Source organism: Pristiophorus japonicus, chromosome 6 (genome assembly GCF_044704955.1).
Source record: "Pristiophorus japonicus isolate sPriJap1 chromosome 6, sPriJap1.hap1, whole genome shotgun sequence".
NCBI lineage: Eukaryota > Metazoa > Chordata > Chondrichthyes > Pristiophoridae > Pristiophorus > Pristiophorus japonicus.
Window position 1 is genome coordinate 10,992,998 of NC_091982.1, and position 25,285 is coordinate 11,018,282.

The 25,285-nt window shown below is 44.2% G+C and overlaps 1 protein-coding gene across 1 annotated transcript in view; it reads right to left on the bottom strand.

Annotated features, from left to right (window-relative positions):
* Positions 1–2,336: 2,336 nt before the first annotated feature.
* Positions 2,337–25,285, bottom strand: part of LOC139265514 (solute carrier organic anion transporter family member 2B1-like) — an 87,490-nt gene continuing 64,541 nt past the window's right edge. Inside the window, exons 12-14 of the mRNA XM_070882531.1 lie at positions 22,014–22,134; positions 11,640–11,781; positions 2,337–2,507 (exon numbers count right to left, since the gene is read on the bottom strand). Coding sequence (XP_070738632.1) covers positions 2,337–2,507; positions 11,640–11,781; positions 22,014–22,134 — 434 coding nt within the window. The remainder of the gene's footprint in view (positions 2,508–11,639; positions 11,782–22,013; positions 22,135–25,285) is intronic.

Genomic DNA, 25,285 nt, shown 5'->3' on the forward strand with positions numbered 1-25,285 from the left:
AGTGGAATTGAGGCCAAGATCAGATCAGCCATGATCTTATTGAATGGCGGAGCAGGCTCGAGGGGCCAAATGGCCTACTCCTGCTCCTATTTCTTATGTTCTAATGTGTCCATGGACCTCAAGGATGATGATTCCTTCTGAGGGTGCACCATCATAGGACTCATGCTAGGGTAGGAATAAACAGGTAATTCTCAGGTTGGCAGGCTGTAACTAATGGGGTGCTGCAAGGATTGGTGCTTGGGCCCCAGCTATTCGCAATCTATTTCAATGGTTTGGATGAGGGGACCAAATGTATGGGACTGTAAGATGTGAGGAGGGTGCAAATAGACTTCAAGAGGATATAGACAGGCTGTTAGCGGGCAAGAACATGACAAATGGAATATAATGTGGAGAAATGTGAAGTTATCCACTTTGGTAGGAAAAATAGAAAAGGAAAGTATTTTTTAAATGGTGAGAGATTGGGAAATGTTGGTGTTCAGAGGGACCTGGGTGTCCTTGTACACAAATCACTGAAAGTTAACATGCAGGTACAGCAAGCAATTAAAAAGAAAGCAAATGGTATGCTGGCCTTTATTACAAGAGGATTTGAGTATGAGAGTAAAGATGTATTGCTGCAATTATATAGGGCCCTGGTGAAACCGCACCTGGAGTTTTGGTCTCCTTACCTAAGGAAGGATATACTTTGCGTTGAGGGAGCGCAACAAAGGTTCACCAGACTAATTCCTGAGATGGACGGGGTGGGGACTGTCCTATGAGGAGAGATTGAGTAGACAAGCCCTATATTCTCTAGAGTTTAGAAGAATGAGAGGTGATCTCATTGAAACATACAAAATTCTTACAGGGCTTGACAGGGTAGATGCAGGGAGGATGATTCCTCTGGGTGAGGAGTCTGGAACCAGGTGTCACAGTCTCAGAATAAGGGGTCAGCCATTTAGGACTGAGATAAGGAGAAACTTCCTCACACAGAGAATGGTGAATCTCTGGAATTCTCTACCCCAGAGGGCTATGGAGGCTCTGCCTTTGATTATATTCATGACAGAGATCGATAGATGTTTGGATATTACGGGAATCAAAGGATATGGGGATAGTGCAGGAAAGTGGAGTTGAGATAGAAGACCAATGGCAAAGCAGGCTCGAGGGGTCGAATGGCCAACTCCTGCTCCTAATTCTTATGTTCTTACCATACACCAGCTCAGATACTCGCACTTTGGTGAGACCAGTTAGACAGATTTCACCTGGTGACTCACTTCACAAGTGAGCAAGAGCAGACAGTGGTGGCAGGGACAACTGTGGAGAATCCCAATCGGAGGGCACAGCCCTGTCCAAACTCTGTTCGGCTGGATACAGATACTGTATTCTGGGGGCCGCCGATGAAAAGGATAATCATTGAGCAGCAGCAGAGAATGTGTGATATATTGGCAGGCCTTCCAAGCACACTGACCATGATGGCAGAGAGAATGGAGGAGTCCACCTCAAGCATATATTGATGTCACAGGGCATTGCGACAATGTCTTCATGCATGGATCGAGTGGACAACCCCACGGAACATGAATTGTGACAATCAAATGAGTCCAATTATGCCATGACCATGGCCGTGCACACTCTGGATGCCATCATGTCTGGTGCCTTTACAAGGATGACAGATACCTTAACCTTGGCCTTACAATGCCTCACTGATCTGCACCAAGCTGCTTTCCAGCAGAATGGTAGCAGTGAAGTGCAGCTGACCAGGAGAAGGATAATGGCGAAAGGGGACATGGAAATGGGCACTCTACTCAAAGCGCTTCCACTTCTCACCCACTTCCCCCCTTCTCCCAATAAATACCACATATGCTACCTTGACTCCCGACAGGTGCAGGTGGAGCAGTCTTTGGCGGGGCCCTCATGGGCTCCAAAACCCAGAGATCTTTGGCCAAGAACATCTCAGCAGTCGGTGCAGAGATCTGAGCAGCTTGTCTCTGCCTCTGCTAAAGCCTCAGGGGTTGCACCACATAGGAGCGGTAGGAAAAGGCAGAGCAAAGCTTTGCAGTTGCACAAGGGTATGCACATGTATGTATGAGAAAATGTTATGTTGTGAGTTTCCGTTCTTTAGTAGAATCACATAAAACTTATTATTTTGCACCCTTTCCCGATGTTGCCGATTCTTGGTTGCTGGATGGCAACTCACCTTTTCATTTGCTTGATGATGAATGGGAAGGTATGAAATGACAGTGACCAGTGTAATGGTTTGTGCCAGTGGGATTGTGGGGGTGGAGGGCGGGGGGGGGGGGGGGTGGAGGGGTTGAGAGGAAGAGTGGGAGTTGCAATTGGTTCTGACATTGGTCCAGTGATGGTAACTAACTGAACCTTGCATTAATAAGGGCATCCATGGCATCCTGGGCAGCATTATGAGCAGCTGTTGCTGAATTGGCATTGTCACCTTCCTCCTCTTTGTCTTCATTCTCCTCCTCCTCCTTGGATTCATCCACTAATGATGTGTACTCTGCACCTTGTTCCTCCTGCAGCTCCTGTTATGCTCATAATAACATGATACAACTGAGTACTGTATGCAATGAGTAAGTGTGACCTCAGCTCCTTTAATTAAACTCCAGAGTGCTGGTATAACATGGGAGGCCTGCTTATATATAGTTGTAGAAGAAAACAATCCATGTCCTAGGTTAAAGGAAGGGTTAAGTTCGCTTTTGCTGATTCTGTAGAATTCACGGAGCTAGAGAAAATTACCGAAACTTATCAGCCTCAATGAACAGAATGTTGTATATACATGACTATCTGGTGTTTACCGAAACTTATCAGCCTCAAAGAACAGAATGTTGTATATACATGACTGTCTGGTCTTTGCATGAGTTTCCAGATCAGCCTAGGGACAGAGAGAAACTATGCAAGAAACAGATAAAGTGTGCCTACCGGGGTGAACTTTGTACTCACAGTTTCGTATGAATAATGCTCATAGATACAATGACCTTTGTACTCACAGAATGTATGAATAATGTTTATGTGTGGCGAGTTGCAGATAAAATTCCTGTTTCAACTGTATAAAGATAGTGCGAAGTTGCCTGTAAAATTCAGAGTTCTGCCTTGGTGTGGACTAAGCGGGCTCTCCGAGATATCTCGTTAGTTTTAGAAATAAAATTCTCTCGAAGCGCAATTCTGAAATTCTCCGCCTGAGTTAATTTAAGCTAAATTTCCTCGACAGTTTCTGGCGTAGTCGGCAGGATCTTTGATAACGAGATCCAAAAGAACTAAATTTAACTTTTAAAGAGAAAAGAGGAATTTTAAAGGACCTTCCTAGCTGAAAGGAGGAAGGTGCCTGGGCAGTCCTAGTTAAAAAGAAGGACGAGCCGCCAAAAATCCCCAGGGGAGGGGTTGAGGCATAAGGTAGCTACCGTAAAGAAGCTAAAGTAACGAAAAGGCAAAAGGAGACCCCGAGCTGAGCAGAAAAGAGAACACCGGTGAGCGCTTTGTAAAATACTGTATATTTTGTAGGCGTGTCCTAAACTCTCATTTCAGAAAGGATCGTGGGACATAACACCCGGACGAATGGGAAACGGCTCTAGTCGAGCAGGGCGCTCGCGCCCAGCTCCTAGAAAAGGAAAGAAAGACGATCCCTCAACTGAAAAAATGAAATTAGATCCTCAAACCGAGAAGAGGATCCGTAAGGTAGTAAAGCAACGAGAGAAGGTAGGAGATCCCATTGTGCCGCCCGGCTCGCCGGCGGACACTGTAATTAAAGAAACAGGAGACGACAGATACGCGGTAACGTTTAGCAGCGATTTGTATGGTTGGTCTGATGGGGATTGGCCATATGGAGGAAGTTTTAAGTTATCCTTGATAGAGGAATGGAGAAAAGTAACCAAAGAAGGAGGGGGATAAGGACTACTTGGGATAAGGACTACATGGAAAACTGTTTTAAAAAATGGACAGAGGTTGCCAAAAGGCATCAACCCCCCCAAATGTAAACCGGAAGAAAAAGAAAAAGGAAAAGGTGGAAAACCTCCCTCTTACAGTCCTCCGGGTTTTCCTATCCCCTCAGCACCAGCAGTAGGACTTTACCCCCGTATAGAACCCCCAAAACAAGATAGTTGGCAGGAAATGATAGAAATAATTGCGGCCCATAGAAATCAAGCTCCGAGGGAACTAGCAGCCCCTCCGGATCAGCCACCTAATGGAGGACCCGGTGGAGGAGATCCGGGAGCATCAGGATCAGGGGAAGCCGAAGCAGTAGAGGGAGGGGTAGCAAACCAGGACACAGGGAGGAGAGGTCCTCACCAAACAAGGCAACAAATGGCAAAAAAAAGCCGCCGACTCTACTTCCCAAACCCCCGTTGGCCAAAATCCTAGGGTAATGGTAGGAACTACAGCAGTCCTGAAATCCTGGTCTCCCGGAGAAGCCAGAGATATGATCTCGGCCGCCCCGAATCCGGTAAAAAGACCAATAGTTTTTCACAACTGGCTTGAGCAGACATGTACAATTTACAATCCACTCCCAGGAGATGTTAAATTATTATTGCAAGCGGCCTATGGGTCTTCCTGGCAGGGGGTAAAAGCTATGTTCCCTATACCCGCCAGCGAAAACGGAGATTGGCGGAAAAATGATGAGGAAGAAGAAAATGAGTCCCGGGAACATTGGTTACAACACAGGGGCAAGGATGCCATATTAAAGGGAGCTAAAAAGCACGGAGATATAGGGGAAGTCACCCGCTGCTTGCAGAAGGCGGAAGAATCAATGATAGACTTCGCAGGCAGACGGAGAAATAGTTGGGACGAACATGCAGGAATACCTATGGATCAAAATGAACCTTTGGCAGTACAAACCTTGTTAAATTGTATGTTGACACAACACGCCAGAACCTATAAAATAAAGGTTTTGGACTGGCAAGGAAAAAGTTGGAAAGAGACAATTACAGTACTAGCCAATATGGATAGGGAGGGACTATTCACCTATAAAGACAATAAGGCCAAAACGACAGGTCAATACTATCAGCAAAAAGGAAGAGGGTACACACAGAATAATAAAGGAGGGTTTGGGGGACAAGGACGCGGAAGGGGAAGAGGACAGTGGCCCCAACAAGATCGATCCCAAGATGAGTGTAGAAATTGCGGAAGAAAAAGGCATTGGGCTCGCGATTGCAGATACCCCCCGAAACAGGGTGGAGATTGAAAGGGGGTTTCCCCGAACCTCCACCTCCCTTGGCCCCTCAGTTTTCATTCTCTAACCCCAACCCGCACCAATCAGCATAGGGATGCCCCGGAGGCTTAGTGGTACAAGCGGCAGCCCTCCGCTTATCAGCCGACATAGAAGAAAACCCTCTAGCAGTAATAAAAGTGGGAAACACTTGTGAAGTTCCTGGTGGATACCGGTGATACTATGTCTTCTGTACCACCCTCTGTGGGACTACCTGTAAGCAACACCACCGTCTTAAGTTTGGGCGTGGCCGGTATCCCCATGAAAGAATTTTTATCTGAACCTACCAGATTGATCATTGAAGGACAACAAGTTAATGACGAGGCTTTGAAAGTCTCTAAAACAGCGCCTCTCCCTTTATTAGGAAGGCAGACTTTATGCAAACTAGGAGCCACAATTTATTGTACACAGGAGGGAATGTTCATGGAACTCCCACCTAATAAAATCCATCAGTTCCTCAAGGGGATTGAGGGAGAAAAGAGGGAAGATAACGAAGAAAAGGCTATCCTCTATTATTGGCAGTTGAATGGCAACTCCTATTTCCCTTTGATACATGAAATTATACAAAACTTAAAAACTAAATTCGACTCTAATACCGAAGAATTGATGTATATAATTTTAACAAGCTTTGAGGCAGTTCAGCTTCACTGTACAGCCTGGTACACTCGACAAAAAGCTGAAACTTACCAGTGCTTAATACAGCCCTTTCTAAATAAAGAAGAAATAATAGAAGCTACACCCCGCATTTATTTCGGACCAGAAGGATTAGGGGTAGCCATGAATTTGACACCCTTACAGCAGAAGCGATTTAAAGAAGAGAACTCGACACCCCATCTGACATTGGCTGTAAAACCGCCAGCGAAACCCAAAGATATGGGTCCGATGATTGTAGAAATTGAAAAGGAGAAACAGCAACCAGGCTATAGACCTTGGGCAGTAATAGAATTACAGAATGTTCAGATAGAATTCATCTCCCGCACCAGGGGGATTCTCTGGTGGAAAGGTAAAAGTTATGCCTCCACTTTTAAAAAAACAGCAGCCCCCTGAACAACCAAGCCCTAAGCTGCCAATGGCATTGAATCAAGTATCTTCGGAACTTTGGGCAAAACATAAGAATCATGTTGGGCAAGTACACTCTGCAGTACCCCATCGGGTACAGCTGATAAAGAACGCCGTGTTACCAAGCATTAAGCAGTACAGACTGCCTCCAGAGGCAGAAGATGGGATAAAGCCAGTCATTTCTGCATTGTTGGAACAAGGAGTTCTAGAAAAGACACAGAGCCCGTGTAACACTCCGATACTGCCCATACCAAAGGTTAATAGGCCGAATGAGTGGAGATTTGTGCAAGATCTGAGAGCTATTAACAAGATAGTAGTCCCTATCACCCCTGTGGTGCCGGACACCAACATTATACTGTCTGCTATACCACCAACAGCAACTGTCTTTACGGTGGTAGATCTGTGTTCAGCCTTTTTCTCCATCCCACTAAGTCAGGAGAGTCAGTATCTGTTTGCCTTCACCTACAAGAAACAGCAGTACACCTGGACCAGGTTTCCCCAAGGGTATACAGAAAGCCCCGCCGTATATGCAGCAGCAGTAAAGAGAGACCTCGAAGACTGTACCTTATCAGACCAGTCCGTACTGCTGCAGTATGCGGACGACTTGCTTGTGGCTTCCAGCCACGGATATAGGTGTATGCAAGACTCCCTGAAACTATTACAACACCTGTGTGAAAGAGGGCACCGAGTGTCGTTACAAAAGTTACAGTTTTGTCAGACTCAAGTCCAGTACCTGGGTTTTATCATATCTCATGGGCAAAGGCAGCTAGGACCAGAAAGAATTCAGATAATTCAAAGAGCCACCATACCTAAGACAAAGAAGGATATCTTGTCATTTTTGGGGATGGTTGGGTACTGTAGACAATGGATCCCTGATTATCGGGAATGGGATGCAGTCCTAAGATCAGTTGCTCTAAATGATGCCCCACCCAAGGTGGAATGGACCCCTGAGAGAGAAGAAGCATTTAAACAGTGAAAGAAAGCGATCACTAATGCCCCGGCGTTGGGACTTCCGAATTATGGAAAACCTTTTCAAATGTATGTGAATGAAAAAGAAGGATTTGCAACAGCCGTACTGACCCAAGAACACGGTGGGGTAAATAGACCAGTGGCTTATTATTCGGTTTTGCTGCCTCCAGTGGTAAGGGGAATGCCAGCATGTCTACGTGCTGTAGCAGCTACCACGGTGATGGTGGAGAAGTCGGTACCTATTGTTTTGGACTATCCATGTACTGTCATAACAGCCCACGCTGTGTTATTACTGTTGAATTCCGCTGCCACACAACACTTTACAGCATCTAGAAGAACAGGTTATGAAGTATTACTACTGTCACACCCTAATTACACCTTTCGGCGCGCACCGGTAGTAAACCCAGCCACCTTTCCTTCCTACTACTGACATAGAAGATCCAGACCAGCATGATTGTCTATTAACAGTGCAAGTAGCCACCTTACCAAGACCAGACTTGCTCACAGAACCTACGGACAATCCTGATCTCATTCTGTATACAGATGGATCATCTTACAGACCGTCAGATGATTTACTTTTGGCAGGTTATGCAATTATAAACCCCCATGAAACGGTCGAAGCATTTGCCCTGCCTTCCGGAACCTCGGCTCAGGCTGCTGAATTGTTTGCCCTCACCAGAGCTTGTATAATAGCAAAAGATCAAACTGCCAATATCTATACTGATTCTAGGTATGCATTTGGTGTGGTCCATGATTTTGGGCAACTATGGAAAAACAGAGGCTTTAGCACCTCTGGAGGAAAGCATATTAAGCACTCTCAACTGGTGCTTAATCTATTAGACGCCATTCAGTTGCCAAGTAAGGTAGCCGTTATCAAATGTGCAGCTCACACAACCGGTGAGGATGAAGTAGCAGTAGGAAATAGGAGGGCTGACGAGGCAGCCAAACAGGCCGCTTCGGCACAGGCAAACTGCCTTCAAGCAGTCTCAGTCTCCCTTCCACAGACACTTGACATCCAACTACTTAAAACAGCCCAACAACAAGTTACTATGCAGGAAAGAAGGACTTGGGAAAACCAGGGTTGTTTTCTGAGAAACGACATTTGGTATCACCCTGATGGGCGAACTGTTTGCCCTAGATCTCTATTCTTGCCCCTGTCTCGCTTGGCACACGGTCAGGCTCACATGGGCAAAGGAGGGATGATACATGCTATTAATGCACAGTGGTATGCACCAGGAATAACAGTAGTAATTGAGAAAGTTGCTAGAACATGCCAAATTTGTCAACAAAATAACAGAGGTAAAACACCTGCTGAATATGATCATCTACCCCAACCTAGCATGCCCTTTGAAAATTTGCAAATTGATTTTGTCCACATGCCTCCAGTATCAGGTTTTAAATACCTATTGGTGATAATAGACATGTTCACAAGGTGGGTAGAAGCGTACGCCACTAGGAGAGACGATGCCCGAACAGTAGTAAAGATTTTATTTAAAGAAATAGTACCAAGATATGGGATACCTATGGGAATCAATCAACCACAGTCCTCGGGAATGGTAGAGAGAGCGAATGGGATAGTAAAATCTACCCTCACCAAGGTATGTCAGGAAACAGGATTAAAATGGCCAGATGCCTTACCATTGGTACTGTATACAATGAGAAACCAAAGAAACCGAAATACTGGTTTGACACCACATGAAGCCTTGTTGGGAAGACCAATGCCTACCGGCGTAAAACCACCATTGTTGGCTGAAAAAATAGCATTAATTTGGAATGATGAAAAATCACTAAAGTATGCTCAGGCCATGTGTGAAATAGCAAGGAGTCTGCATGAACAAATAAAGCAGACACAGGTGCCCCCGTCGGAAGGAAATATGCACCCTTTTAGGCCTGGAGACCAAGTGTTGGTAAAAACATTAAACAAAGAATCCTTTTCTCCTAGGTGGAAAGGACCATATCAGATAATTCTCACAACATGAACCGCGCTGAAGTTGGAAAAGCATCCAAATTGGGTGCATGCAACCCGTTGTAAATATTATTTTCCCGACGAAATACAGACAAAAGAAAAGGCATTGAACCAGGACGTACTACGATTGCCTGACTAGGAAAAAGGCCATCTTCTCGCTGAAGAACTGTACCTGCTCTTGTATTAAATTAAATATTTGGACTTGAAAGTACTGCCCAAAAGTTCAGGAACGGATGTCAGAGCTCATTTGTGTGCCAGTTTGGGCCTTTATTATTTGGCCCACTGTTACTATCGTGTGGACGTGTTGTTATTGTAACGACTTAATTCAAGAGTGGTATAGAAACAAACAAGAAAGGGAAGATGGGAAGGGACTCTTGGAAAAATAAATGGACGTTAGGTATACTGGTCATTTTAGCGACAGGGAACTCCCGGCAGGAGGAAGAGGTCCTAAAAGAAGGAAGAGTATGGAAGGAAAATATCAGGTTACGTCATAAATGAAATGACCTGGGAACAGAATGAAGGGATAGAGAAGGAAATAGAGAACCTAATGAAAGAACAACAGGGAGTAAACAAGTACACCCATTGCCTGTTTAAAGAAATGATCAGACAGTTATTAAGAGCCGAGTTAGAAAGGAAAATATTATCCTTCCATGCTAACACATGGGAAAGGTTGCTGGAAATTAACAAAAGGGATAAGCTTCTTAATTTAACCATTAACCCTCAAAAAAGATATACCAGTTGTAATTCAAAAGGATGTAACGTTACTATGGAGATAGTAAGTAAGACACGAAAATAAATTTGGTGTCAATTCCAAGTAATGCCCCAGCTGTTTGGACAGAACTTCTGGTACCCAGAATTTAAAGGAGATTGGGTCGATGAGAAGAATATGACACATCACCAGAGGGTATATGTGCTAGGGGGCCATTCGGAATGGTATGTCCCTATCAGACCGCCATACACGAACCATGCTCACTGCAGCACTCCATTGGAGTATGTAAATGCGAATTAAAGCCAACAATGACACTGAGATTGCAGAAATTGGACCGACTGAAATCTGTGTGACAGGAAGCAAATCTGTCTATCTGGATGGAATTCTATATAGGCCCCCCATTAATACATGCGTGAGAGGAGTATACACCTTGCATGACCCTGAAGAAAAAAGAACTTATACCTTTGGGCAGTGGCAAAATGTAGAAAAATACCTGTCTGTGCATAGGATTGACCCCCTACCCCCTATAATTAATTTGACCAGACTGCACAATTTGATACATAATGACAAGCAAATTGAGGAAGCTCTGTCTAAACGAGGCAGAGACATCCACCAATTCAGAATCGAAATGGCTTACAGGAAGGGACAACTAGTAAGAATCGCAGATGAAGCCACCTCCTTAACAGTACACCACTGGTGGGATGTGTTTTACGGATGGTCCCCCAGGGCCTCAGCCGTATTGAAACTGGCCATACACCCCATAGTAATCTTGGGTGCAGTTATGCTTGCGTTGTTGATAATCATTTGTGCAATGTGGATGAAATTGAAAAAATTAATTGGTCAAGTAATGGACCTAGTATCCCGCGTGGAAAGAAAAAGTGTGTTCAGGAAAAATGCCTTGAAATGCGACCCTACCCTGAAGGGTGTGAACCCCCTTTTAAACATGAAACCGTGTTGATCTGGAAAAGATCAACAAGGAGGGAGTTGTCGAAGAAAACAATCCATGTCCTAGGTTAAAGGAAGGGTTAAGTTCGCTTTTGCTGATTCTGTAGAATTCACGGAGCTAGAGAAAATTACCGAAACTTATCAGCCTCAATGAACAGAATGTTGTATATACATGACTGTCTGGTCTTTGCATGAGTTTCCAGATCAGCCTAGGGACAGAGAGAAACTATGCAAGAAACAGATAAAGTGTGCCTACCGGGGTGAACTTTGTACTCACAGTTTCGTATGAATAATGTTCATAGATGCAATGACCTTTGTACTCACAGAATGTATGAATAATGTTTATGTGTGGCGAGTTGCAGATAAAATTCCTGTTTCAACTGTATAAAGATAGTGCGAAGTTGCCTGTAAAATTCAGAGTTCTGCCTTGGTGTGGACTAAGCGGGCTCTCCGAGATATCTCGTTAGTTTTAGAAATAAAATTCTCTCGAAGCGCAATTCTGAAAGTCTCCGCCTGAGTTAATTTAAGCTAAATTTCCTCGACAATAGTGCTCCCAAGGGATGCTGGGATCCCTTGGGTCTCCAACAGGAAGGCCCTCTGGTGGTGGTATGATACTGATTGTCAAGGGTTACATACATAACAGCTCCAAACCTCATTGATGTGCAATGTTATGTAGAGCGCGCAGCACATTACAACCATTCTGGACACCCTGGCTGCTACACACTGAAGGGCACCTCCAGATCTGTCCAGGCACATGATGCGCTTCTTGAGCATTCTGATGGCTTGCTCAAAGACACATCTATGGTCACCTTGTCTTCATTGTAGCGCTCGTCGGCTTCATTGGTCGGGCTTCTCATGATGTCATCAGTCAAATTTGAGGATAAGCCCTTTGTCTCCTCGCAGTCACCCTTTAAGTTTGCTTTCTGGTTCAAAGAGGTCAGGGAGCTTAGACTGCCGCAGGACAAAAGCATCAAGGCAACTCCCCAGGAATCTTATGCACACCTGCACAAACATCTTTCTGTAGTTGCTCACCAGCTGTACATTGATGGAGTGGAAGCCCTTCCAGTTCACAAATACTCCTGGTTGATCTGGATTGTTATGTGTGTGCAATCAATAATGCCCTGCGCCTGTGGGAAGCCAGCCAGAGACGCAAACACAAGCATCTCTCATTCTGACTGGCATTATCAGTGGCAAAGTTCACATAATTACCAGCCCTGGCAAAAAACCCATCAGTCACATGCCTTATGTATTTGTGCGCCAGTGACTGGGAGATCCTGGATATGTTGCTGGCAGAGCCATGGAAGGATCCAGAGGCAAAATAATTGAGGGCTGTGTTCACAAGGACAGCCACTGGTAACACATGTGCATCAGGTCCAGCAGGGAGCAGATTTACTTCGAGGAGGCTGCAGATGTCGGCCACCACCTGATGTGACAAACTGAGCCTCCGAAAGCACTGCTGTTCTGACAAGTCAAGGAAGCTCAGCCTCTGCCTGTACACTCTGTTTCGCGGGTATGATTCTTGCAGAGAGCCGGTGTGGGCTCGACGGACCGAATGGCCTTCTTCCGTGCTGTAACCATGCTACGATTCTATGATAATAGGTAACCTGCCTCTACCAAGGAGGACCCTAACGTGTCCAAGTTAACCGCGGAAGTTGGTGGGTTGGAGCCATCTCCTGGACGTGCTCGCATTTTTGCCAACTTTAACCTCCTCACCCGCACCTAAACCCATGTGCTCTTCCATGTTAAAATTCCTCCCGAAACATCACTTGAAAACATCTGTGGATAGATAGCTGAGAAAGGGAGATTGCTTCAAATAAAGCAAAACTCCTAAATATAAAGATCTCCAATGCAGAGAGATCTTTAAACAGGGAGATTGTACAGGGAGAATACACAAAATATCGACCCCGTAATAGAGGCTTTCCGAAGAACAATATCCCTAAATAAAAACAAAAAGTGCAGCAGCCCCATCATCACCTGAAAAGAGATAAGGTAGGTTAACATTTCTGGTACAGACCTTTGTCAGTTCTGATGAAAGCTTTCTACACCTCAAAATAAAGGAATAAGTTATAAATGCTTGATATTTATCAGTACTCTAGAAATACTAGAGAACTACCTGAATACTGGAGTATAACAAATATAATTCTGATATTCAAAAAAGGAGTTAGGCAGGAACCTGGCAATGACAGGTCAGTTTGATGAACATCCACAGTGAAAAAAAGCTTATGGGCATTCGAATGAGTGCCATAAATGTCTAATGAAAGGAGCAAGCAACATGCTTTTAGTAGTACAGGTAATACCTTACAAACCTGGAATTCTTGAGGGAGTAATATGGACAAGGAAAGTCCAGTAGATGTAATTTACTTTGGTCTTCAAAAGGCAATCGACAACTTTTCTCATGTGAGATTGGTAAGGCACCTTAAGGCTCTTTGAATAGTTGACCCACTGGTGAGAATTTTAACTCGCAGATGGGAAATTGGCCGAATGAGCATCCTGCCCGTCCAGGAGCAGCAGCAGGAGGGCCCAGCCGATTTTACTGGCTGGGCCTCATCAACTTGCTGCTGGCCAACTATCTGAGCAAAATGACGGAGGAAAGTCAGGTGGCCCAGAGGCTGCACGGCTGGCCCGAGGTAATTGTGGGGACAGGGGTTCCGGAGTGGTCATCAGTTTGGGAAGGAAGAGGGAGTCCAGGCAGGGGAGACCTACACTTCATTTGTGGGCTGAGAGGAGCACTCCTGCTCCTTCTGCCCAACAAAGGAAAATTTCAAAGTTACCTTACAGGGCCTGTTCGGTGGTCTGACCAGATTCTTGGTGATGGTGTGGCCACTGCAGGTGGCCCACTGACATCCTGGTTAAGATGGCGTAGATGTCCTATTGACGTAATAGGACCCTAATTTACATTGAAGTATGCTGCCCCTGCCTGACTCTGGTGGAAACTTCATACACCCTGAAAAATCAGGCATTTTTAAATTGCCACAGATTGGGGACAAAGCGGGTAATTCGCCCACTCCAATTTAACTGCCTCCGTGCCTGCTCTCTGCAGAGTAAAATACTCTCATTGCCTAAATGGGTTGAGAATTGTCTTCACAAGAATGACCAATGGAAAATGCTTTGTTTGGAATGTAAAGTTCCACAGAATTCTGTTCTTGGACCGTTGATGACTATTTGTGAAAGATATGGAACAAGGTGTCCATTACTATTAAATTTGCTGATGATACAAAGCTCTGTGAGCAACTAATAAGTAGAAAGCAGAATGACTATCTCCAGAGTAGCTTGGATGCATTGTGGATAATTATAATCCCAAAGCGTGTGGGTTTAGGTTGGATGGAATGTTAAAATTTAAAACATTTCAAACTTGAACCGAACCCACCTTGAACACTTCCACTTTCGGTTTTAATGGAGGCGAGATGGGGGATTGGTCGACCAACCTGCTCCCAGGAGTCGGGTCAGTCATTGAAAGCCTTGAAGGAGGCTGTGTGCATCAATTTATAACTCATGTCGGCCCGGTTTCCCTGGCTTTGAGAAACCCGGAAGGTAAAAGGAGGTGAGAAGGATTGCATTCATAAGGTAAGTGCCTTTACAGTACTGCTTGTGGGCCAAAAGGAGCAGGAATGCTCCCCACGGCCCAACAAGATACCCTGTAAAACACCCTGTGATCTGTCCGACCCGCCACCTCCATGAGCTCCGACACTCCGATCTCCTGCCCCCCATGATCACCGACCCTCCCTTGCGATCTCGCCCCCAATCACCATCTCTCCCTCCTGACCATACTCTACCCCCACACCACGCTATATAGACCCGTGATCACCAGCTCACCCCCTGACCACACTCCACCCCCTGCGACCACCATCTTTCCCCCCCCCCTCCACCACGCTCTCCCCTTCCCGCGATCTCTGTCCCTCCCCCACCCTAGACCTACCTGCTCCCCCACTGCATCCTTGTGCTGCAGCCTTTCCCGCCTGACAGGCAATCAGCCTGTCAATCAGGCTGGCTGGCGGGAAACCTGGAAAAAAAATGTAAAAGCTGTCCTGCAGTTAAAAATCATAGGAAGTTCGGGAAATTCGTACTTCCGGTGTTCCCTCCATAACTCCGTGCTCCCTGCCCACCCCTCCCTGCTCCGAATGTGTGGCTTGATAAATATCAGGACCATTATATACTGACATATGGAAGAAAGGTTTTAATATATTTTAATGTAGATAAATGTAGGGTAATGCATACAGGAGCAATAAACATATATAACAAGTTATTCATTTTACATTAACCGTTGGAGCTATAGGATTAAGCAAAATCCAATCCCATCAGGATTCAATAGGTGCTACCCCTTAAAGGGATGTTACCGTTAAAATTCCAGGGGGCATTACTAACCCAAACTGTTTACAAACCCAAAAAATAATGTGAGTTAAAAAATAACAAAATCATAACATGAAATGAAAGGATCCTTTATCGATATATGAAAGGCACATATACAACTACTGGATTGGGCTAAACCCAACCCCACACAGATTCAATTGGCTGCCTCCCCAAAAGGGCAATACCATTTAAAATTTCACTCAAACTAGTTATAAACAAAAGATACTAACTAGAATAACAAAATCCCCTTGAAGAGGTCCTATTTTAGATAGGCCGGTTTCATTATTGGGCCAGGCAAGCCTATTCCCACTGGAATGCAATCAAATACCTCCCCTAAAGCGCAACATCACTAAGGTTTCAAGGAGGGGTTGGGCCACCTAAACTAATTTAGTTGGAAATTGTGTGGCCAGGCAAGTTAGTCCCAATGCTTTACATAGCTGAAAAGAAAAATGTCTTACGCATGAACATTGATCATTCTCTGCAAGCATCTGATCAATGTGAGGCAGATATTGATAAGGCAAAGTGGGCTAAACCTGGAGGGCACTCCACTATAACTTATTCTGACATTGTGTAGATTAAGAGTGAGGCCAATTCTGCTTTATGGCCACCCTACTTCAGAATGGATATATTGGAAAGGATTCAGAAAAGAGTAACCAGGATAATTCGAGGCTTTAGGGGTTACGTTATGAAGAAAGACTCAAGCGACTAAACTTATTGTTGCTGGGCAAAAGACCGAGGGGAGACATGATACAGATCTTCAAAATATTAAAAGATAATAAAAAATACAGATGAGGTTGAAATAAGCAAGCTATTTAACTGGGACTTTGAACATAGACTTGAGAACACAAATACAAAATGATCAAGCCTCAAGTAAGGTTAAAAATGAGAAAAAGCGGTTTTCTCCCACAGGACAGGGTCTATGTGCGAGAAACTCCCAGAGAAGGTAGTTAATTTGGGGTTGGTATTTTTAAAAAGGGGCCGGAATAATATCTGTTAAGAGGGATTGAGGTTTTTTGAGATATTAACAACACTGCTTGAGTTTTTTTTAGGCATGTAATGGCAGGAATTAATGAGCTGCAGGCCCATAATTTCCCAACCTGCACTCAATGATGGAACATGTCCTTTAGTTTTTCCTAATGTAGGGGATCAACATGCAGTGTGGAAGGGAAGTCCATGATAGAACAATCATACATGGACTCCAGATGGTGTAGTTTTCATAGAATCATAAAATCATATAGCAAAGAAGTAGGCCATTCGTCCCGTTGTGCCTGTGCCGGCTCTTTGAAAGAACTATCTATTAATACCACTCCCCTGTTTGATGATGTGATGGGCCAAATTACCTAATAATATTTCTCTGGATTTTCTTATGCACCTTTTTTTTCAGATTACCAGCATTTGCTATTTTTAAAATGTTATCTTCCCCAATAAAGACTCCTCTCAAATACAGGGAGACCATGATACAGAGAAACCCCAGTAGACACCCCTCAAATACTGAGAGCCCTCTGTGTATCTATATGTGTATATTAGCTATCCAAATATATTCTGAACATATGTGCACATAAAATAGAAAATATTAACACATCTACAAGTATCAGTGTGTATACATAAATTTAATAGCTGTGTGTGAGCTAACTGCATTTTCATTCAACCTTTGTTTTGTGCCTCATGTCAAATGGAGGTTCATTATTGCTTTACATTCAGTACAACTCTGCTTTCTTATAACTCCACAGACTCTGCACATTTCTCTTTTGCTGTTGTGTCCGTAATCTTGGGTGGATTGTGTCGCATTATGAAGTAAACGATGAGAAAGCACAGGAAAGTGACCACTAGGAAAATAATCTGGAAACCCATGAACCTGAGAACGGACAGAGAGAACATTAAATTATCTAAGATTCGCTTGGTTTAACCTCAGGTGCTATCATAATGTACCAATTTACATAAAAAATGGGAGGTAATAGCATGAAATCTGTAGTATAGGATTAGTGTGGGGTAACATTGTCATGTAAATAAATACTGCTAAATTATAAAGGGGAAATAAAATAAACAATGCAGGGTTATGGACAAATGTAGTCGAGTAAATGTATGATTACTGTAGGGAAAGTATATCAGGCAGTATATTTCCCTACAGTATTACTATAGGAAATATACTAAACAGTACAGGATTTTTGTGGACAAATGTACTCATAAATACATTAAACAGTGAAGGATTACGGGAATATATACTGATGTAAATATACTAAATAGTGTAAGAATTCAGTAGGGAAATGTATTACTAAATATATTAAACAGTAAAGAAATTAGTTAATGTAAACATACTAAACCATACAATATTAATGTCATAATTACCATCATAGACAGTCCCTCGAATCGAGGATGACTTGCTTCCACGTCAAAAAGTTCACAGGTGTTTCAATGAAGGACCTAAAATTCCAGGTCTCGAACTAAATCTTGAAGGGTGGAAGATGCCTGTGCGTGGATTTTTTTAACGTGTGGTGGCTGTTGCACACCAGCCACCACACGGGCTTGACAGAGCTAGGTCTTGGTCCAGTGGCAAGGATTAACTAAGACGACTGGAGACCAGCTCTGCTGTACAAACCTAGCGCGCACACATATCGCAGTGTGGGCTGGCCCATGCTGCCCCTGGGCCCTTGCCTCTTCTGGACCCCGAACTCACGCTTCTCCTGGACCCCGATCACGTCCCTCTACGATCTCTCGCCGCTCCTTCGCCCCGACCTCGCCGCTCCTGCTGTACCTGCCCACGCTCCAATCACCGACCTGGACCTTGGTGACGTCCCTCTTCACTGCCGTTACTCTCCTGCTCCAGCACGTGCTGCTCGCTGGAGTGGTACGCTGCCACACTGCTCCTTCCGCTCCCCGGCCTGCTCCCATGGTGCTTGCAGGCTGGGGGCCGCTCAGTCTGCTGCGATATGTACTCATGTAGGTGTGCTATTATGGGAAATATGCTTTTGTAAATATAATAAATAGTACAGCATTATTGTGGGGAAAATGTACTTGTTTAAATACACAAAACCATATAGGATTACAGTGAGAGATGTACTGTGCAATAGACTAAACAGTAGAAGATTACAGTGGGGAGATGTACCCATGTAGACATGTTGATCTGTTTTGTTTTCTTAATTTAAAAAGCAGTTGCCTAAATATTCCAATGTAACCATAGCTTATGCTCAAATGGTTACAAATGAGGTTTTCACTGACACAAATGAAAGTGTGCTATTTACACCCAATTTTCTGAGGTCAGTTCATTATTAGAATTATCTACAGCACCAGGTGCAGATTTGAATGAGTTTATGTTGCATCCTAATAGTGGGAGTGGAAAACTGTATAATAACTGAAATTTACAAACTGGAGACAATTAAAGAGAACTGTTGCAACAATTCTGAAAGCATCTGGAAAGGCTCAAAAAGGCCTTTCAGTCCATGAGCATTCTTTGCCAAGGCTGAAGGGAGAGACAACTAAACAGTGACCAGCAGAAATGAAGGGAAAGAAAACCCTGGATGCAAGCATGAGTCTGAAGATGAGTAACTGAGCAGCCTAGCATCTTGTTTGATGGCTGCTAAAGTGTAGGTTGTGGTGCATGAAGTGGTTAGGAGGAAAAGTTGCCCTCTGTGCAACTTAATGGTATCTCCCCATAGGTCAGTAATGTAGCATGCTGGAGGTGGAACTATGTTTCAGGTTACAGCTTACTGTTACTGTTACTGGAAGTGCCAATCTTATGGTGCATGATAGGTGCGGGTGCCTTTGCAGGAGATGGCATTGTTCTGCACCTAGTTCTCTGATGACCTGAACTCTGGGACATTTTTCTATGTTAAAGGCACTATATAAATGCAAGTGGTAGTTGTTGTTCAGACAGTTCTCCATGATCCAGCTCCGCCCAATAAGAAAGCCCTGAATATCTTGAGGCAATGCTAAAGGGATAGTGACACAGCACAACAGTTCTCCATCCTTGTTTCATGACCTTTGTGTTCAGAGAACTGAGCATCACCCATCTGCAGTAACTAGGAAAATTGTCCGTCAGATCGGTGGCATCTTGGCAAGTGCAGTCAATCAGCCATTGCTGAACTTTCATCATCCCAGAAAGCCTTCTTTCAGATAGCGCCATAGAATACATGACATAATGATTTGTTTTATTTGTTCAAGGGATGTGGGTGTCGCTGGCATGGCCAGCATTTATTGCGCATAATTGAGGTGCTTCTGAGGAGGCATCCAACATTCATATATCTTAGCAGTGCCATTGGCTCCATCACTGTTTGGAAAAGGAGCTTCCACATACACCAATCATCTTCCAAAGTGATGCATGTTCACCTTTGACTGTGGATGTAGGCATGTGGGTAGTGGCAATTGAGCACAGAGTACCTCTTGTGCAGTACAACTTGGCTGGCATCCCTCTGTCAATCCTCCTATTGTTCCAAAGATGTCAGAGAGTGTATTCTTATTGCAAATCTCATTGGTTTCAGCAAAACAGAACAATTGGCAGAAAGGCATACAAGAGGCTTAAGGGACAGTCTGCTCCATGTTCAGGGGAAGTGGGGGTGGAAAATGATTTGTTGACCTGCATCGATCCCCAGAAGTAACTGTGGACACCAGAAGTACCCACTCACTTTTGTAGAAACATACTTTAATGAAGACGTAACGGCATTTTGATATTATTTGCCACATTTTCCTTCATTACTGCTTGCCATATTTGATGCCTGTACAAGAACACAAGAACACGAGAACACAAGAAATAGGAACAGGAGTAGGCCATATGGCCCCTTGAGCCTGCTCCGCCATTCAGTACGATCATGGCTGATCTGATCATGGACTCAGCTCCACTTCCCTGCCCGCTCCCCATAACCCCTTATCCCCTTATCATTTAAGAAACTGTCTATTTCTGTCTTAAATTTATTCAATGTCCCAGCTTCCACAGCTCTCTGAGGCAGCAAATTCCATAGATTTACAACCCTCTGAGAGAAGAAATTTCTCCTCATCTCTGTTTTAAATGGGCGGTCCCTTATTCTAAGATCATGCCCTCTAGTTTTAGTCTCCCCCATCAGTGGAAACATCCTCTCTGCATCCACCTTGTCAAGCCCCCTCATAATCTTATACATTTCGATAAGATCACCTCTCATTCTTCTGAATTCCAATGAGTAGAGGCCCAACCTCCTTAACCTTTCCTCATATGTCAAACCCCTTCATCCCCGGAATCAACCTAGTGAACCTTCTCTGAACTGCCTCCAAAGCAAGCATATCTTTTCGTAAATATGGAAACCAAAACTGCACGCAGTATTCCAGGTGTGGCTTCACCAATACCTTATATAGCTGTAGCAAGACTTCCCTGCTTTTATACTCCATCCCCTTTGCAATAAAGGCCAAGATACCATTGGCCTTCCTGATCACTTGCTGTACCTGCATACTATCCTTTTGCGTTTCATACACAAGTACCCCCAGGTCCTGCTGTACTGCAGCACTTTGCAATCTTTCTCCACTTAAATAATAACTTGCTCTTTGATTTTTTCTGCCAAAGTGCATGAACTCACACTTTCCAACATTATACTCCATCTGCCAAATTTTTGCCCACTCACTTAGCCTGTCTATGTCCTTTTGCAGATTTTTTGTGTCTTCCTCACACATTGCTTTTCCTCCCATCTTTGTATCGTCAGCAAATTTGGCTGTGTTACACTCAGTCCCTTCTTCCAAGTCGCGAATATAGATTGTTAATAGTTGGGGTCCCAGCACTGATTCCTGCGGCACCCCACTAATTACTGGTTGCCAACCCGAGAATGAACCATTTATCCCGACTCTCTGTTTTCTGTTAGTTAGCCAATCCTCTATCCATGCTAATATATTACCCCAACCCCGTGAACTTTTATCTTGTGCAGTAACCTTTTATGTGGCACCTTGTCAAATGCCTTCTGGAAGTCCAAATACACCACATCCACTGGTTCCCCTTTATCCACCCTGTTCATTACATCCTCAAAGAACTCCAGCAAATTTGTCAAACATGACTTCCCCTTCATAAATCCATGCTGACTCTGCCTGACCGAACTTTGATTTTCCAAATGTCCTGCTACTGCTTCTTTAATTATGGACTCCAACATTTTCCCAACCACAGATGTTAGGCTAACTGGTCTATAGTTTCCTGATTTTTGTGTGCCTCCTTTTTTAAATGGGGGCATTACATTTGCAGGTTTCCAGTCTGCTGGGACCTCCCCAGAATCCAGGGAATTTTGGTAAATTACAAGCAATGCATCCACAATCCCTGTCGCTACTTCTCTTAAGACCCGAGGATGCAAGCCATCAGGTCCAAGGGATTTATCTGCCTTTAGTCCCATTATCTTACTGAGTACCACCTCCTTAGTGATTGTGATTGTGTTAAGTTCCTCCCCCCCTATAGCCTTGACTATCCACTGTTGGAATATTGTTAGTGTCCTCGACCGTAAAGACACAACACAGGCATCTACTATTCCTAGGCATAATGGCAAAGGCTGAGGTCATTTGAAAATAATATTAAAGCCAACTTACAAGCTGCTGCCAAATCTCTATCCAGCAACCGTTAATTACATTATTTTTTGTTTCGTTGCTATTCACATGATGTAAAATTAGCGGTACTCCAGTTTAACAGATTCCACCCACTTTTCCAATTGTGATTGTCCAATTTGAGCATTCAAATTTAATGTTCCTAATCAGAATATCTAGGCTAATAAGTCTGATTTGTGAATGGTTTATTCTTTGAAGTGATCCTGCACTCATTTATTCTGCATCTATTGTACTGTTGCGCAGATGTGAATTGGACAGTGAGATGATCCAATGTAAAGAGGAATGTCTTTTCTCAATACCTTATACGGAAAAGGTCATTGTCATAATATTGGCAAGAGGCCATGTGTCCACATTTGTACTCCCACCGGATACAGGTGCTATCAATAATAACTCCAAACAGGATAGGACCTGGAAGCCAACCTGCAAAAGAGCAATGACATAAACATTAGCCAAACAATCATCGGGGAAAACACTCGCGAGGCATGAGACTTTGTGGCAGAAGGAAAAGTCTCGCCTCTGGCACGAAATTGGGGTTACTGCCCCCGAAAGGAAGTGGAGTGCAAAATAACACACTCCACTTCCTTTCTGGGGCGGTAGTGGGGCAGATGTGAGGGAGCGGGGCTGCTGTGTAGGAGAGGCTCTTCCCTCAATTAAAGGGAAGGGCCCAAGCTGCAGACTCTGCATTAATGAAAGGGTCCTACCTGGACCACTGGGGAGCGGGAATGCTGAGCCAACAGCCCGTCACTCAAGCAGAGTACAGGGCTGACCGATCACGGCACGGACCCCGCGTTCAATGCGCCAAAGTGGCATAATTTCTTTCCTAAATGCATCACACCACCACTTTAAGTTGCGCCCTGTGAGCGGCCAGCCGGCCACCCGGTTCATGTCCCCTGAAGCTATCGCTGTCATCGCCCGGAGCCGCTTCAGGGGTCGATACCCAATTTCGGGTCCGAGGCGGTAATGGGGTGCTGCGCACAGTGATGATGATATCATCACTGGCGTAGTGGGGCGGGACACTTTGGGTTACCGTCGCTGCTAAACGCCAGTCGAATTTAATGGGAGTCGTTAGTGGCGCCATGCCCGGGCAAAAAGTCGTATGTGCCCCGTTAGTAGGTGGCGCAAATGACCCAAATTTCTAGGCCTTGACTGTGCAATGGGGATGAGCCGCTGAACGTTTCTTCTCCCCTCTTTACATTCTCTTCTTCCCGCTTGATCAAGCAAAAAATCAAACTGGCTGCTCTCAAGAGGAGCTCAGCAGGGAATCCTTACAACCAGAGGAGGATCAGCAGAAGAGCCCTGAAGTTAGGAAGGGATCAGTGAAGAAATCTTGCAGTGAGGGGATGGTGATCTGGGTGGGGCGAGGCCTTTCTTTCTTTCGGTCCAGTGATATTGAAGAGAGATGAATAATGGTGCGAGTGAACAGCCACCTAAGAATGAAACTCAACAATCTCTCTTTTAATGAATTTGGAATACTGTCTGTTTTCTCTGTAATTATCAACTTAATAACAAAATTGTTAAAATGTCTGGTTCAAAGCTGCACATTCCTGCAATTTCATGAGTTGGCTGTCAATTATGGAGAGAAATAGGCATTCTCCTTTTCTTCATTAAAAGAAGAATTTGACTGCTGGAATCTGTTTAATTATAGAGGATGAGGGTAAGTCAAAACAATTATAGAAATGAGGAGACATCAGAGAGTGAATCTTCAGTGGAAAATGCTGTACTACTTCCCATCCCAGATATATTCTGAACAGACAGATAAATAAACAATGATTACCCAGTACTTGGAGTAAGACAGATTGAATTCCAACCGCAAATGATGTGGTTTCCTTGGACACTGTCCTAAAGTTGATGAGAAAACAGATGATGTTGAAGTAATTGGTCCCTGATCAGTCCCCCATCACTCATTCACAAGGTTTAATTTCTGATGGTGTTTATTATTTAGGACTGAGGTATTTCCTACTTCTCACTGGTAGAATGTCATGCATATACAGTGAAGAACCATGCAAGACTGACTTTTAAAGTTCCTAACACCATCCATTGTAAAGATATTTGTATTTTTGCCGCAGAGATGGCCTGGTTGACTGAGTGGGAGACTGAGCGGGAGGTGGGGATGGGGGCTGGGGGGTGGGGAGGGGGGAAGGATTTTGAACAGGATAATTGACTTCAATGAGTGAGTCCTTTTCTGCTCACATTGTACATAAACCTGAAGTAGGGAGAAATGTGGTTTGGATAGCGTTAGGTAGATTGTACATCATCTATGGAAGAAATGGGCTTCATGAAATGAATGGCTTTTTCTTGTGCCATGCTTTTTTCTATTCTTATAAACTGTTTCTATTAAGTTAAAAATTAGAATTTCCACTAAGCTGAGCAAATAGCTTTCTTGAATTGCTTTATGTCTTCATTGTCAGAAAACACAAAACAACAGAACAATTTAAAGTGACAACTATTGTATGTCATTTCTGGTTCAACAGAGATGTGGGGGTCATGGATCACAAGTTTGCTTTGAAGGGAAATTAACTCAAGAACAATCAGGGATGAGAAAAGGCTATTTGGCCCATTAAAACTTCGACCTCTAGAACCCAATGTCTGATCATAGCTGTATTTGGAACAATATTAATGTTTTGCCACTACTGCTATGGCAGTATATTGCAAATGGTGATGTGGCATTGAGAGTGAGGACATGGATTCTCCAGAATGCCCAAATTCTTTAGTAAGGCACTTCAACAATTCTTTTGTGGATATAGCTGTATTATCATTGGTAACAATGTGTTATGAATATAGGGATCACTTGGCCCATCAGGTTTTCTCCTTTCAACAGACCCTTTATAGTCTGCATTATCCTGGTATTTCCTCAATTTATCTAATAGCTACTGGGAAAATTGGGAAGAACTTGGTCCATAAACTTAAGCTCATCCAAAACTCTGCTGCCTGTATCCTAACTTCCACCAAGTCTTGTTTACCCATCATCCCTGTGCTTGTTGACCTACATTGGCTCCCAGTCCACCAATGCCTCCAATTTAAAATTCTCATTCTCGTGTTTAAATCCCTCCATGGCCTTATCCCTCATCTTTCTGTAACCAACTCTAGCCCTACAACCCTCCGAGAACTCTATGTTCCTCCAACTCTGACCTCTTGTCTATCCCCACTTCCTTCACCCCACCATTGCTTCTACAGCACCTCCCAAACCCGTGACCTCTAGCACCTAGAGCACAGGAGCAACAGGAGCATGGGAACATCATCACCTCCAAGTCACGAACTATCGTGACTTGGAAATACATCACTGTTCCTTCATCATTGCTGGGTCAAAATTCTGGAACTCCCTACCGAACTGCACTTTGGGAGTACCTTCACCACACGGACTGTAGTGGTTCAAAGAAGGTGCCTGATCTTTGGGCATCCTGTACGGAGGGAAGCGGGTAGGGTCGGAAGGCTTCCTCGTAAGACTGTTCCTGGTTATGGCCAAGGTGGCCATTAACCGGTCCAGGCAGCGGACATAGAAACAGAGAAAATAGGTGCCGGAGTAGGCCATTCGGCCCTTCGAGCCTGCACCACCATTCAATATGATCATGGC